Below are 15,838 nucleotides of genomic sequence, written 5' to 3'. Positions count from 1 at the left end.
CACGAACCCAGGGGTGCGCCAGGAAGAGATCAGAACCCCGGTAAGTGGGTCACGAGATTAGGTCACTGTGAAGGTAAGCAGACGGTTTGTGAGGGCCTCGAGTGGCGCGAGCGCAAGACCAGATGGGAGCCGAGGGGGTAACGACGCCTGTGCCGCCGCCGCCGCCGCAACAGTCGCTAGGTCTGAACTGTAAAGCGCTAACCACATGGAGCCATTTTTCCAGCGACGCGACGAGCGACGCGACTAGGATCCGCCGTCACCGAACCGAAGTCGCTCGCCGAGGCAACCACATGACAGCGACGGCTCGAGCGACTGAGGACGGCGATTTCAATGTTGCTGCACTGCGCATAGCAACGCGCTTGGTACGCTGGTTGTTTACAAACATTTTTTGTGTTCATTTGTCATAAAAAGCATGACTAAAAAGTATTACGCCTTTCTACCTTGCTTTTTGCACTTCATTGCGTCTCTAAAACTGGTGTGGGTGCGCACGCTTTTCCTTCTGCGCCTCGTCTCTCGGCTCCAACATGAACGCCGTGAAGAATTCGCTTTCTTGACGTCGTTTTTCCCACACGGGTCCCACCCAGTGTGTGCGGGAGCCTTCTTGCTTCTGCTTCAGCGTATACACAAGCTTTGCCACGCAAAGCTTTCTTTGCCGCTGCACCGCAAACGCCGCCTGCGTGGATTTGCAACATCTTCCCCCCGTTCTCTTCCAAAACCGGAGGTTGCGTGCTTACGTAGGGGCTCTCCTATTGGCTAGTCGCTGAGGCCACTTCCGGGAGGCGAGCGACTGTTTCTGGCGGCCCAGAACCGAGCGATTCGATGAGCGACTTGGTCCGCGGCGAAAAGTAGTTCGTCGCTAGTCGCGTCGCTCCCCAAGTCGCTTGCAAAATCGCTCCATGTGGTTGGGGCTTAACTACTGGAGAAGGCGTTACACGCTGGTTGGTGGTTGTGCTAGGTATGCATTATACATTGGTTAGCGGTTTATGCAGGAGTGGATCACAAGGTTGGGGCTGTCGGGGGGAGAGGTGGGAAGGAAAAAAAAAGTAATAATAATAATAAAAAAATTAAATAAGGAAAATAAAAAAGAAAAAAAAAAACAGTACATCAAAAGAAAATTATTAACAAAAGAGGTTAAGCAGCTGAGCCGCAAAACAGGACCGGAATAGGAACGAACAGTGTGGTGTTGGATTAAAAAAAAAAGGTAATGAGAAAAAAAGGAAACGAGAAAAAAAAAGGAGTACACTGGATGCTAAGTAGTAGCTAAATTCTAATAACAACAATAAGGAAAAAGTTAAGTTGATAAAAGGTAGAGGTTAAATGTTAAACAGCTGAACAAGATATATAAGGGTTGAGCTAAACTAAGTAGGTGAGAGTTGAACAGGTAAACATTACAAAGAAAAAAAAAAAAACCAGATGGCAACAAGAAATAGACAAGCGCGGATACATGGGGATAGACAGTGAGATAATGACGCAGGTAAAAGGATGGCTGGGAGTACATGAGCCTGCTAGATAGAATCAGGAGGATTATATTGTAACGTAGTATTTTGGTTCCATACTGCCGCTACTGTAGCATGCCGATCGGAAGGAAGAAGTCGAGACGTCGAAGAAGTTTTAAGGTTAACTTGTTTACTTTACGGATGATATTGGTGACATTTAGCACATACAAACTTGAAACAATTACACTTATTACATAGATGAAAAAGACAGTCAAAAGATTAAGGAGGAGGAGGAGGTAGCCTTTATTGTGGCAGGAAGACTCTACGTCAAGTGGGGGAAGGGGAAATAGAAGGGGGGGGGGGTTGTAACTTGGGGCATCTTAAAGGGACACTGAAGTGATATGTAAACATTGCGGGATTACTAGCGCAAATTGTAGTCCGGAGTCCCCAGGCCATGTTTCGACCACTCTAGGCGCGTTTACGCGATTTTATTTAGTAGAAAAACTAATTCGAAAACGCTGTCCTCCTCTCTTTACGCTCGCCCATTTTCTGTGGCGTTTTCGTGTGACGTCAGGAGGGGATGAGCTGGCAATTGGCTGCGCCACGGCTGCGCTACTGCACGGCTCCCCGGCCGACAAAGTCAGTCGGCCCAGCGTTTCGTCCGCCGGCCGCCGGCGGGTCGTCGCAATCAAGGAGGTTAAAAAAAATTGCTTGGTCGCAATTCGTTCGCTTAGTGGAAACGAAGCCAGGACACGTTTGTGAATGGAAGAATGTGCCTTTCTTTACTTGGTTTGTTTGTACACTGTATCTAGCTCCAAGTCAAGGTCGCTTCACACAAGTGCTGCACATGCGACGCTTCGCTGACTGGTACGCCAGTAGGAAAATATAAGGCCTCTTGAAGGCGGGAGAAGAGTCAGCGAAGTCAATATAGGTACTAAGCAAATAAAATCAACTGATATTTTTATCGTACAGCGTAAAAATAGGGCGCGGGAAGCACTTTTTCGCGCTGGGCGAACAAGCACAGCGGTCAGCAGCACGACTTCGCATCTGCGAACGCTTTTCCGTCTACGAAATGCAATTGCTAGACGTGAGCTACTGTGGAAACTCGGGCGACGCTTACTGCACGATCGCAGTACAACAAATAGTCACCTAAGCGGCTTGAAATGCCAAAACTAAATAAAAGTGTAAACCGGTTGTACAATATATACCCGATATTAGCAAGGCATTCGCGTCCCGCTCCGTGGCCTAGCGGTCTGGGGCGCTAGGAATTCACCGTAAATGTTTTGCGAGTCACGAGTTCGAATCCCCGCGGGTACGTGCCTTTTTTTTTTTGTAAGTTAACTTTTTTTGTTTTCCGCCGATGTTTTCTATATTTAGTTCACCTTTTTTTGGGCCGCAACGCTCATGGCTACACGAACTAGTTCACAAAACGCGCGCAGGCTGGCACTGGCGCGCTAGCGAGTTCTCGTTGGCGTGCTGTTGCCATAAGCACCGACTGCTTGCAGGCAGTGGGTACAGGCCAGAATAAACAGACCCTTGGCCTGGTGCGAACACGCTTTTTACGATACAGGCATGAGGGAGGCAAGCTCCAAATATGGGGGAAAAGCGCATGACATTTGGGCGTCTGCGGGTACGCGGAGGGCGTTCATGCGCTGCGTAGGTCTCGGCTAGTGAATGCTACGACTAAAAGCCGTCCTGGGAGGCTTATCTTGTGCATTTTACAGCCGACAACATGGCAGAAGCGCGGTACGATGATTACTGAGATATTGAGAATGCCCATCCAACAAAGCCATTTGTTATGTTTTACAGAACCGAAACCGAAACCGAAACTTGTGTGATTGCTAACCTTGGGCATCGTCCAATCACGGCGCCCCTCCTCCCAACGTCACAGCCTTAGTTGGTGCGGCCGCCGCAAACCGCGCATGGTAGTTTTTCTTCTTTCGCGCTTTGTAAAATAATTACCGATTTGTCAACCGGATAAACGATGAAAAGTGTGCTAATTTGAGCCAGTCTACGCAGTGCAAGCAAAAACGGGAGCTTGACAAATTCACTTCAGTGTCCCTTTAAATGCGTACAGTTCGACCCAAAACAGGTGGGCTCCTTAAGAATGCTGAAGAGGCCGCGTGGGTTGAGGAGAGCAGGCTCACGACTCTAGACTGCTCGCGCTAGACCGCTTTTTAGGGAAAAGTGTGCAATTAAAGCCAGCATGGAGGGTTCCAGTGTACGAGGGTCGATGTAAAGAGAGGCTTGAAGGTTCTTAAGAGTACTTAACGAAACATGGTTGGCGGGCGAAGGGCTCCCGGCGTCTGGCCCCGACGATCGGCAGCAAGCGGCTCTCGTGGTGTTGCTCGCCTTCTCTCGCGCCAGAGGGGCCGCGTTATATTTGCTTTGGGGGGACGCATTGGGGGAAAAAGCACATCCTAGCGTGTGCGGACTATCGGGAGCAAGTCTTAGGCACACCCGCAGCCAATCAGGAAGACGCTTCTAAGCTCCAATCAGACATGTCCCCGCCAAAGTGAAAAGGACCAAAAACACAGACACAAGGTTTCGACTCGAAAACGCGCGCTTGGAGAATTACGGGCGTAGAGCTAGTAGTTAGACAAAACGCACTAAAGTAAACAGGGGAAAAGGGAAGCTCGTCGGAAGAACACAGCGGCCCGCGTAGGCGCGCAACGGGGGTCGGAGACGCCACGGCCGCGGTAACAGAAACCGAGACGGCGGCTCGCTCTCCTCAACAGCCGTCGACTCTCGGTCTCTCTCGAGAGCCGCGTCTCCCGGGTCGGCCGACGGGCCGACACACACTCCGGAGCCGTTTCTCAGAAAAAAGGGCCAGGGCCCAGCCGCGTCCGAAGCGCTTTTACACAAACACTTGGGAGGAAGAGCCCCGGCGGCGGCACAGAACTAAAAAACAACCAGAAAACATCAAGAGATCTCCGCTTCGCTATAATATGGTAAAGGTTACGAGGGAATAAATGGGAGTACACATTGGTTATACTGGTTACGTTAGTTAGTTATAGGGGTGGGTGGACCCGTGGGCCGAGGTGCAAAGAGTTTTGTCGTTTGCACAGGTGACTGGGTGCACAGGTGTTCGGTTTTGGGGGAGTTTTTTGCCATCCAGTTTATGACCGAGGCAGGGTGCGTTTGCTGGCTGAGGCACGCAATCTCTCTCTCTCTCTCTCTCTCTCTCTCTCTCTCTCTCACACACACACACACACACACACACACTCACACTCACACACTCACACACTCACACTCACACACTCACACACTCACACACACACACACACACACACACACACACACACACACACACACACACACACCGCTGGTTCATGGGCGTTGCGGGATGGGGACACAGGTTGAGGTTAGGCGGGATGGAGGTGCAGTAGCAGGCTAGGGCTCACAGACACGTATCCGTGGCGGGATGGTGGCACAGGGTGGGGTTGGGACACATGCTTGCAGCCACACACACTCGCGCACACACTCGCGACACGCCACTGAAAGTATCCTGAATGGCCGCCGACACGCCAGGAGCAGTTCTGTTTGCGCGCCTGCGGCCGGGTGAGCCGCTCGCTGGGATGCTTCCGGGTTGAGGCAACACCACCTAGAGTTGAGGGGATCGGCGACGAGGAGAGGGGGAGGGGAGAGGAGGGGAGGAATGAATGAAGGAGTAGTGCGTAAGAGAGGGGGGAAGCGTCGGGGGCGAGGCCGGCGGCCCATTCAGGGCAGCGTGGCAAGGTCGGTTGCGTGTAGGAAGTGCAGCAGCGCGGTGAGTGCCGCGCCCTGTGCGCGGGCAGCCGAGGGAAAGAGGAGCTCCTCCCCGCGTGCTGCACGCAATTCCCAGTGCCGCGTAGCGTCTTATCATCTTCGCTCGCTCTTTGCTGTACCGGCTGCAGCGCAGTAGGGCGTGCTCCGTGTTGCCCAGCTCGCCGCAGTGCTGGCAGTCGGGGGAGTCGGCCTGACCAAAGAAGAAGCGGCGAGCTGTGGAAGGGGCGCAGCGTGTGCGGAGCTGGAGGAGGAGACTGCCGTCGGCGCGGCAGAAGGTACGGCTTGGAATGCGCCCTCGTTTCCCCCCATCGGCGTGGCTCGGGGTCTGGTGCCGCTGTTGGGCGTGCTTGGCGATCCAGTGTCTCGCCTCGTCGCCCCTGGCGGCCCCCTCAAAGAGCGGTGTGTCCCCTGAGTGGGCCGCCTTGGCCAGCGAGTCCGCACACTCGTTTCCCTCGAGCCTCACATGAGCTGGCACCCAATGAAGGGAAATTCGCCTGTCTCCTTGCTGCAAGTCGCGTAGCTTTTTTGCGAGTCGCTGCACAAGCGGCCCGTGTTTGCTGGGCTTCTGCAGGCGCTGTAGTGCCGCCCGGCTGTCACAAAGCAGCACTGCTTGTTTGATGTCGGGGCGTCCCGCCAAGGCGTCCGCCGCCAGGTGCAGGCCTACCAGCTCGGCTGTTGTTGAGCTAGAGGCGAAGTTCAGTCGGCGCTGCACCGTTAGGTCCAGCTCTGGGACCGCGCAGGCGGCGGCGGCGGATCCTGGGGGGCCAGGCAGCACAGAACCGTCTGTGAAAAGTTTGACCGCGCCTGCAAAGCTCTCGTGCAGCGAACCCCCTACGCGTCGCATCTACACAGGGGTTCCCGCGAGGGGAGGTGGGAGTAATTTTTTGCTTCTTTTAAGTCCCTCCTATCGACATATTTGATCTATAGATCTCTCGAACCCGAAGACAAAGCTACGCTCCAAAAATGAACATAAGAACAGCTGTTAAATAAATTTTGGCCACGCGTACGGACACCAACTGCATAAAAATCCAATGCGTGCATTGCCCAAGATATTCCTAAGGCATACGGAAACTTTTATTGGCCGGAAATATCGGTCGATTCCGGATAAATTGCTGCATACAAGTTTTTAGTGCATGACCCGTTGCTCTAAGCACATTTTGGGGAACAATTTCGAAGACGGTAACGCAGATTTTCAGATTTTCAAATGGGTTGGAACGATGCGGGTTCAAATGAGAAGGGCGCTTTGGGAGTGGGTTGAAACGGGATGGGCGTTTTGGGAACGGGCTGAAACAGGAAGCGCCCAAACGGGAAGGTCGTTACGGGAGCGGGCGCACACGGGACGGTTCAAGCGGGAAGGGCGTTTCGGGAATGGGTTCAAACGGGACGGGGTCAAACGGGAATGGGATCTTTCGGGCTACACCCCATGGAACAAACCCACGAGTTGGCGCCGCATTACTCTGCAGGGGTCAGACTACAAATTACTTGCATCAGTACTAACAAGGCGCTTACAACTTACTTTGCGGGAAGTATTTACGTCATGGCAGGCCTGCTCAGTTGCAGACAGGGACTGTCAAATCTTGAACATGCTAACTAGAGACATAATAGAGCATACAAAAAGTAGACAGGTTTGGAGATAGCTCGTTTCCTTATACTAGGTACAAGCGTTGGATAGAGTAGAACACAATTACATTTTTGCAACACTAACGGCTTTCGGTTACCCACAACAGTTTATAAACATTTTGGCAATCCTTTATGAAGGCATGGAGAGCGATCTAGTCATAAATGAACAAGTAGTAACTAGCCTGAGCGTAACAAGAGGCGCCCGGCAGGGGTGCCCACTTTCCCCATTACTCTTTGTTCGAATACTAGAATCGTCTTTAAAAATTTTGAAAATAACAGACACATTTTAGGTCTACAGCAGCCAGGGGTCAGACAGTTAAAGTAACGACGTATGTCGATGACGTCACTTTGCACCTAAGGTACGAAGGCAGCCTGGTTCATGCACTGAACTGCTTCGAGGAGTACCCTGAGCTAGCTGGTGCGAAGCTAAACTGTACGAAAAGCAAACCCTTAAGCCTAGGTTCATCAGGAAAACAACACATAAACGGTATCAAAGTAGTCACACATGTAGAAATCCTTGGGGTAACTTACACTTTAAGTGGGGTATCACTTAAGACATGGTATCATACACTTAAACAACTTAGGGAGGATGTAATGAAGCCTTGGCGTATGACTTTCCACATGTAGTTAGAAGATATCTGGCATTGAGCGTGTTCACAGGGAAGATATTCTACATAATCCCTGTTTACATTGACCCGACGAGGGCGCATTGAGTCGAAATAAACAGGTTTTTTGGACTCGACACCCGCATGTATAAGCGGACGGGGTGGGTCAGAGAGCCATCGCGGCGAGTCCTGTCAACTCGGAGGCAGGTGGTGGGTTAGCTCGCTCGTCGGGCTGAGTTGGCGGGCCGCGGGGAGCAGAATACCGTATTTGTGCGGTTTTAACGCGCCCCGAATTGTAACGCGCGGGTAACTTCGCGCAGGAAAATTCGAAAAAAAAAAGTGACACTGACGGTACTACGCAGATGGAAAAGACATGACACCACGTGCCTGGAAGAGGGAGATTTTATTTGGCATGCAGCTCTGGAAGCCAAAAAAAAAATTCACAGCATATCCACGGGAGGAATGATGATGAGTGGGCGAAGCTCCTGAGGGGAAATCATCGGTAAAACCGTGACTCTTCAGTGAAAGTTCGCCCACTACATCTGTGTCCGAACGTAACGTCTAGAAAGTCTCGCTTAAACCGCGCGTCGGCACCTTGGGGCTGAGCTCGCCTGATGCGTTTTGCTGACGCCTCACGAGCTCTCACTGCATCGGGGTCTGCCTGCCGATACGCGCGCTTTCTCGCCGCTTCCCGTTCTCTGACGTTTTGGAGATCCTCTTCGCGCCGCAGCCGTTCCGCTTCGCGTACGGCAGGGTCCTCGCGCCGTTGCCGTGACGCTTGGGCCTCTCGTTCTCGAACGCTGGGATCTTGGCGGCGTCGTCGCGCAGCCAGACGACACGCTTCGGCCTCCCGCTCGCGTACGGCAGGATCTTGGCGGCGGCGTCGCGCAGCTTCACGGAGCGCTTCTGCCTCGCGGGCTCGCACATCTGCAGCCTTATCCATCGGACGACTCCGAGCGCGCACCAACAGCGAACGGATTTTATTACAACGCTCCCCGCCATCTAGTAAACAATCCAAGAACTAAACTAGAGGTAGCCACGCCATCTAGTAAACAATCCAAGCGCATCTTTTCATCATATACAAGTACCGCCATCTAGTAAACAATCCAAGAACTAAACTAGAGGTAGCCACGCCATCTAGTAAACAATCCAAGAACTAAACTAGAGGTGGCTACATACATACGTCGAGGATGGACAGACCCAGGCCCTAAGGAGCTTCGCCCCTAAAATGAATTGTGCTTCTCAAGGTTGCTTATCCAGCTGCTGCTGGAAATAAAGTTATAGCGGGGAACACTGAAGTTGCTTGCGATTTCAAGTGCCTTGATCTTCATAATTCTAAGCGTTAGGGGCTAAGCAGAAGCAAAAAAAAATGAGCAACAGCTGACCAGGGTATGCGACATGCCATTGAGGAATCAGTGTGCCGAAATTCAGTCACGTGGTGTTGACGGATTGTTTTTATTGGATTGAGTTGGATTTTGCGGGTACTTCGTGTCCGTTGCGCATGGCAATGCTGCTGGCCGCTTTAAAGCCTATTTCGGTTTTGAGCCCGATTTAACGCGCACATAATATTAAGCTACCTTTTAGCAAAAGAGGGTGCGCGTTAGAATCGTGAAAATACGGTAGCCCCTTTTCGCCGCTCCCCTCACCTCGATTCTTTGGACGGGGTTCATATAAACTCGGACGCGTTGAGGTAAGCTGAACCAGCCACTCAACTCACCCCGCCCCCGTCGCGTCCATGTACACGGGGCTATAGCAGGGACGGTCGCCCTTCCTCGACGAATAGCGGTAAATCACATCTGAAGTATTGCGCATGTTCTGGTCGGATAAATCAGCCTTGGCAAAACTGGGAAACAGGGAAGGCCCAGACAACTCAGCAACTAACTACTCCGTGTCTCATTGAAAAGTGTTCTTAGGGTGCTTTGACTACAGACGGGACATCCAGCAAGACAGCTAGGCGTATATTTCTTGGGGGCACAGGCTAGGTTATTTCTCCAGCAGATTCCGGGCGGGCCTAAGGCAACTCAGACACCCCCTTTTACACCAAGGCAATAGAAGCATACAGAAAACTAATCACACATAAGTTACAAAAGGGAAATAGAAAATATGGGGAACGTAGAACCGGCTCAGAAACTTGATGAGACAAACCCTCACAGCCTAGGTGAGAAACAAAAAAAATTCCCCTGGCGCATGCTGATCAACGCAAATTTACCGGACGAAGCCTAAGACGTAACATGGAAATATGGAATTTCAGTATTGCCGATGAGAACTGTCTTAAAGAAATGGGCACAATATCAACAGACAAGTGTGTACAATGCAATCAGAGGGAGAGAAATGAACACGCAATGATACAATTTTGTGCAAACATCTTCCTGTGTAAACATCTTGTGCAAACGAAACATCTTGTGTAAAGGGATCGAGTGCCTGGGGGAACGAATGCCCCCCGCCCTTCCCCAGAACGCTGGTTGCCCTCCCAGCGCAAAGACCTCGTGCCATGTACGCCATTTGTATCTGTGAACGTGCAATCGTAATTGTTGATTCATTCTGTGGAAAGTACCTTATCTGTTACCAGCAAGGAGCGCTCTTCTGGAATGTAATGGACGGACGAAGTGTGCGTACGTGGGAGAGTGTGTAACCACGGGTGTCTTGTACTTGCACATGTCACAGGAGGAAAATAAAAATTCCTTTGGAACCCCCAAGTGGACGCACGGGCATTGCATTTCTTTTGCGTTTACTCCTGCCACTACCCGAAACTGGGGCAGAGGGGGATGCAAATTGCTTAAATCCTGTTCAACACAAGAGAGCGCGCCAGAGTCTCAACAAGCGCGCGATCGCTCCTCGAACTGGCGCTTCTCCGGAGCCCAATCAGCGCGCACCTAGTGGCAAGAGAGAGACTTACAATCTTTAAATACATTTATACTGCTCATATAATCGGTCTGCATGCTTCGCACCTCCCCAGGTTTTACGGTAGTGGAAATGGCCCGGGGTTTTTTGGGACGCCGCAGGGATATTAGCAGTTTGCTGGGATCTGAAAGGGGCCATTCATGGAACCGCGCGCAACCTTCTACAGTGACGCAATATTACGCCCTAATTAACTGTTCAGACGTCCATGTCTACTTTTGAACAATGGTGGTGAAGATGGAGACGGAGAATGCAAAAAAGAGACAAGTGCCCCGCTCTTGTACCACAGTACTGGCAGTCTGCAAAAGGTATGGCCGAAGTATGCTTCAAATGCTCTCCGTTTATTGCACTGCCGTTCAAACACAGCATCGATCTCACGGGTACGATACACTTGACAGTTACGAGCATGTCCCGTTGCGCTTTCAGCTAGAACTGCAGTTCCCCTAGCGGTGCCTACGTCCTGCGTCGCACAAATTCTCTTATCAAACCAAACTATCCGTGCGTTGAAAGGTTCTCTGAATGTTCAGAGATATTTCTAAAGCTTTTTCTGCAAAAGGTTGACAATTGAACTGCATCACATTGTTACGTTATTTATTGAAAACGTTACGCAGCAGTCAGAATACCTGTTTTTGAAAGAAATCTTTGAGTAAAAATTCTTGTCAAACTCTTTCATTGTTCTGTCTAGGATTAGAGTTTCGGGATGTTGGAAGAGTACGCCTGACCCAATTCGGTAGGTACAGCACCGGCGATAGTGGTTAAAATAAACGACGTCTTCAGTCACGTTCACGGTAGCATATGGGCCGCAGTGCTGGCTCACCCAGTGTATGTAACCCGTGCAAACAGACCTGCCACGCGCAATATATTTCTGAATGAAACGGCCCTCTACTCTTCTCGCCCCCCAGAGTAGAACTCTCGACCTGAGCGGCAGGGACTCCCGAAGACCCATGTAGGCATTGTCCAAGCCGTACTCGTAGCAGAATAAGCGGCTTTGCACAATAATGGCTCCCACAGCTTCGGTTTTCCGTTGTTTCTCAACATGGTCTATGACATCCGCCAAATCTCCTCCCCGTCGTGGCACCATGAGCTCATCAAAGTCGACATGGAGAAAGTACTCCGTCTTCATCCGTGACCTGAATATGCAGTCGTGCAGCGCCATAAGGTGAAAATTTTCAGCGATGTCTTCATCGCTGTGGTTGTTAATTAAGTATTCGGGCTTCCTCAAAGGAATGACCGTGATGTCAACTCCTGTCGATTGAAGTCTTGATACGAGTAGCTGCAGACGCTCACTGGGATTGAAGTCATAGAAGTAGAAGTGAGTGGCGCCAATAACTTGGTAGTGGGCAATGAATTCGATCATTTCCCACAGCTTCGGGCGGTCGTCGAACAATGGACGCACACAAACGGAACAGCACTTGGCATTCGCATGGGACAGAGGCGGAACGTGCACCGGAACCCAGTGCCCCTTGTAGCTTTTGTTGGCGGACGCCCTAAGTGCAACTTTTAGAGGTTCTATTACTTCCTTAGCAGGCACAGGCAGAGGACAGGTCAAGTAAACCGTCTGCGACGCTCTCGAAAAATCGTTCTCGGGAACTTGGGTTACAATAGCGTGCGTTCTCCACGTACGCTGACTTGATTGAATCGTGCATTCCAGGGGTTGGACGAATTGTCCAGGTGCTTTACTTCGGCAGAGCAGGCCCAGTATGTGCACACCCCACGTGGTCGTGTTGGTTAGGAAGGCCGTGTACACGTACAAGTAGTCCGTGATTGCTTTTCCTGCGATGGGCTCTTCAACCGGTGCGTCATTTCCGATGTGGCTCTCGAGAAGCGCCTGGTCCCAGCGCGAAACGTACTGCTGGAAGCGGCGATCGTCGCTCACTGGACACTCGTGGCCTAAAAAGGCAACAAAATAGTTTTAGAAATTTACACTTCTTGTTTTGACATGCATTTTATATCCACCATAGAGTGAAAGTTATTAATTGTATTCCTGAGGGTGGCTGTAAGAATTAATAAAAGCTTTTTGAGAGAACCGTCAATGCCTCCGGCCAGAAAACTACCTTTTAATACAAAAAACGTATACAAAAACGACAGTGAAGAAGGCTAGTTAGAAGCATATTTTTGAATGTAAATATAGATGTCAAGCGCGCTCTAGCTTGGCAGAAACGAAACGCGGAAACATCCGCGGAACACTTGCTCCACCTACGCAACTTTTGCGGACTCAGTTGGTGTCCTCGCAATACTTTATTATACTGACCACGTGACTAAAAGGCCCTACTCATATTTGGCATGTGATTTGATGACTAAAATATGGAATTAAGCCCAACGAGCGAATAGACGCAGCGCTGTGTGCTAAGATTTTTTTTCCACAAACCGTTGATTTTTCGTTAACCAAACATTTACGCACGCCATGGTCTGGCCCTACATGCATTCATTTCTGTATGAAGGCAGATTTTGCAGGGCCTCTTGCAGTGCTACGTGTTTTTGATGCCACAGCACTTATGCAGCGCATTTTGCAAGACCTCAACCGGTGTGTGCACTGCCCGCAGAACGGTGTAAGTTGTTTTGCAGCTCTGAACACGACGCGAACACCGTATCGTGAGGACACTTTTTGTAGACCACGTTATACTTTAGATGCCCTCTTCCTTGCTAGGCTATGTACATAATTTAATGATTATCTAATGTTATGTTGTTATTGCGCCTCCTAGATGACATAGTGAAAAAAATTCTGTAAATTAAGGAAAAGGCAGAGGCACTGTGCTCAGTAGCCTGGTTCTCGTTCTTGTAGGTGGTAAGGCGGAAACCGCGCATGTGGTAGTGTCATTTAAATGGGGTGATGCGTTTAAGAATTCCGCATTTTCGTAGAAGCCTCAAATTTGATATTAGAGTTGATGATGTGCTGAAGGCATTGCAGCGCAATGGTTTCGGGCAGGAGTTCACCCGTGAGGTTCCACAAATCTCGAAGCTAGGGTCCTTGGATCTTGAACCTAACAGTTTTTGTTATCACGCCTGTCGCCACAAGCAGTGAACGTCGAAGCCCGTGCTGAATAAGTAGTCACGCTACATAGAAAAGGTCCGATTGCACTGTCGCAAGCAGCCGCTATAAAATGTTGTCACGACGCTGTGCCATCATGTTTTTGTGGAGAGTTATTTAAGTAAAACTTGCCCATTGTCCAGCCCTTGTGTTACCAGGACGGGGGGATTTCTCGCAATGTATCAAAGAAGGCTAACATTGCTCACCAGTGGAAGTCTGGAAACGGGAAAGGCCTGTAGCTGTGCCGTATGCACAGAAAATGCCGCAACGGGGTTACAGACGACTAAAAAGACCCTGCAGCTCTTTATTCAACTTTTTTGAAATCTTAAGTGCTTGCAGAACGTAGGCACCCAACACATCCAGTGTCAGATCAGGGGGTCGCAAAGTAACCTCGGCCAGAAATTACCTGCTGTATGCCCATGAGGTAACTCTTAAACTCGATGAAAAGATTTTCTCACTTTTCCGGTCTTGGCGTTCTTCGTAGGCTCGAATTACGTGACTGAGGCTATGTAGCGGCTGTTGGCCGGTTTACCTTCAGTTGGAGCCATGAACGCTTTCCCATAGCAACTTAAAAAAAGCCATAAAAGCAAAGCAGAAATGGAATGCGTATCTGGTGCGCCGAACAAATCACGCAGCGCTGCTCCTTGCTGGCGATAGCTATAGCTTTCGCAGTGGTTCCAGATGTGAAGGAAAAAGGGAAAGCTCCTATCGAAAGTGTTGCAGGGTCCCTTTCAGAAGCACTTTCCCCATTCTGCAAAAGACGGCTCAAATGTTGATAAATGTACTCCTCAAGAAATGTGGCGTCCAAAACGCATCGCAGTGCATACTATGACGGAGAAAGACGGTCTACAATCTGCCTTTGTCCTTTTGCAGAGTGGGTGTCGGCCAGACCTGGATGTGCGTACACGTTCGGCTAAGAGCAGAATGTGATGATGATGACGAGATCGTTTAACTCGTTATGGAAATTGAACACGAAGTCTGGCATGCCAAAGCCATGTAGAGCTTGACTGGCAGAGCCTGGCACTCATACAAAGACAATGAGAAAATATGTACACAGCCAAAACTCGATCTAAAAAACCCGATCTTACGAATTTCCCGATGTAACGAACAAATTCAAGTTTCAGCGCAAGCGCCTATACGGCTCAATTCTTTTATTAACTTGAACCAACGAACTACATTCAGTGCCATTCCCTATTTAACGAAGCATTTCAATAAGTTGAGAAACATTTTAAAAGGAAGAACTTTCGAATATGTTTTGTCAGAATACCCCCAAGGTTATTGCGCCACTCAAAAGAAAAAAACGAGGCATGTAGATTCGTATTCATGGAGCTGTACGGGATAAACGCAGCAGTCGCAGAAATCGTACAGTTAGTTTCCGGCGTACAAAAGGCGTCAGAGGATGCTGAGGACCCAGTTGCTGTTTAAGTTCGTGTGCCCGCTTCAGGCCAGGTAACGGACGGTATTACACTTGCTCGGGCGCTTTGCTGGGCGATCCTCTCGAGGGAACCCATAACGCGGTGAACGCGCTTGCGTGCTACAAAAAGTCTGTTCGCCCAGTGCTATGTAACGAAGCGCACGCAGGCGAAAATCACAGGCTTGTTTGCCAGGAAATAAATTTGTTTCACCCAGAACCACTATCGCTTGATTTTTAAACTCACCGTGGACTATAACCGCATTGCTATCTTATCGGCAGGCGAGCCCCGTGGCCTTCACAATTACGATTTCATGGTAGCTGCTGGGATGCGGCTCCCTATAAGTGTCGAATTTATGGAATAAACTGCTTGTAAAACGACAGTCCCAATTTCACCAAGTTCTTGGTTTAACGAGATAATCCGCGGTTCCCGGTGACTTTGTTAGATGGGGTTATAACTGTATGACAAAAGAAAAATAAGATTCGGTCAAGCGTGGTGTACAACAACAACAACAAAATGCCCGCCAAATACTCAGGGCGGGGGATTCCGCAGCAGCATATTTATTATCTATTTCTAAAAAAATCCTTTAATTTTGAATTATTGCAAGAAATATTGCCTCGAAATTGGTTCAAAGCAGCAGGAACACAGTGCATTTTGGCCATATGTCCGTACCTTGTTTTGTAAAAGGGAATTCAGTAAGACCCTTTTGGTGGGAGATTATGCGTAGGGATATGCAATGGTTTAAAATGTGCTGTCCAAAAATGTTTCGAAATAATAAAATTCCGTAAATGTAAAGCTTTAAAAACTTTGAAATGTAAAGCTTGTGCTCAAGATTTAAATCGTGTGCTTATGTTTGTTAACAGAGAACGAACAATTGAGTAGATCCGATTGATGCAGCGCAAAATTAATGCGCTGCGATTCCAATCGAAGTAAGCTATAGACCAAAGCACGTGCACCAGTTTTATAAGAAACAGACGCAATTGTTCCACAAGTATAAGGTGAGAATTCCAGGTCGGATCACCATAAAAACATAAGATATTTAACAGAAGGTGTAAACATGAAAGGAGAGTA

The 15,838-nt window shown here is 49.6% G+C and overlaps 1 protein-coding gene across 1 annotated transcript; it reads right to left on the bottom strand.

The window, feature by feature from the left end:
• Positions 1-5,156: 5,156 nt before the first annotated feature.
• Positions 5,157-13,491, bottom strand: LOC144163714 (uncharacterized). Its single transcript, XM_077694466.1, has 4 exons — positions 13,488-13,491; positions 12,008-12,217; positions 5,284-5,960; positions 5,157-5,219 (listed from the first exon to the last, which is right to left on the bottom strand). The coding sequence occupies exons 1-4, from the start codon at positions 13,489-13,491 to the stop codon at positions 5,157-5,159; spliced, it is 954 nt and encodes a 317-aa protein (XP_077550592.1).
• Positions 13,492-15,838: the final 2,347 nt, after the last annotated feature.

The sequence above is a fragment of the Haemaphysalis longicornis genome, unplaced genomic scaffold (assembly GCF_048455015.1).
Source record: "Haemaphysalis longicornis isolate Haplotype H1 unplaced genomic scaffold, Haemaphysalis longicornis Haplotype H1 scaffold_13, whole genome shotgun sequence".
Classification (NCBI taxonomy): domain Eukaryota; kingdom Metazoa; phylum Arthropoda; class Arachnida; order Ixodida; family Ixodidae; genus Haemaphysalis; species Haemaphysalis longicornis.
The sequence above is the reverse complement of the archived record's forward strand: the minus strand, read 5'-3'. Positions and strand labels throughout refer to the sequence as shown.

Coding starts and splice junctions, on each gene's coding strand:
- LOC144163714 (XM_077694466.1), bottom strand. Junction 5,961..12,007: donor ACTGGGCCTGCTCTGCCGAA/GTAAAGCACCTG, acceptor CTGGCCCCCCAG/GATCCGCCGCCGCCGCCTGC. Junction 5,220..5,283: donor AGATGATAAGACGCTACGCG/GCACTGGGAATT, acceptor GCCCGCGCACAG/GGCGCGGCACTCACCGCGCT.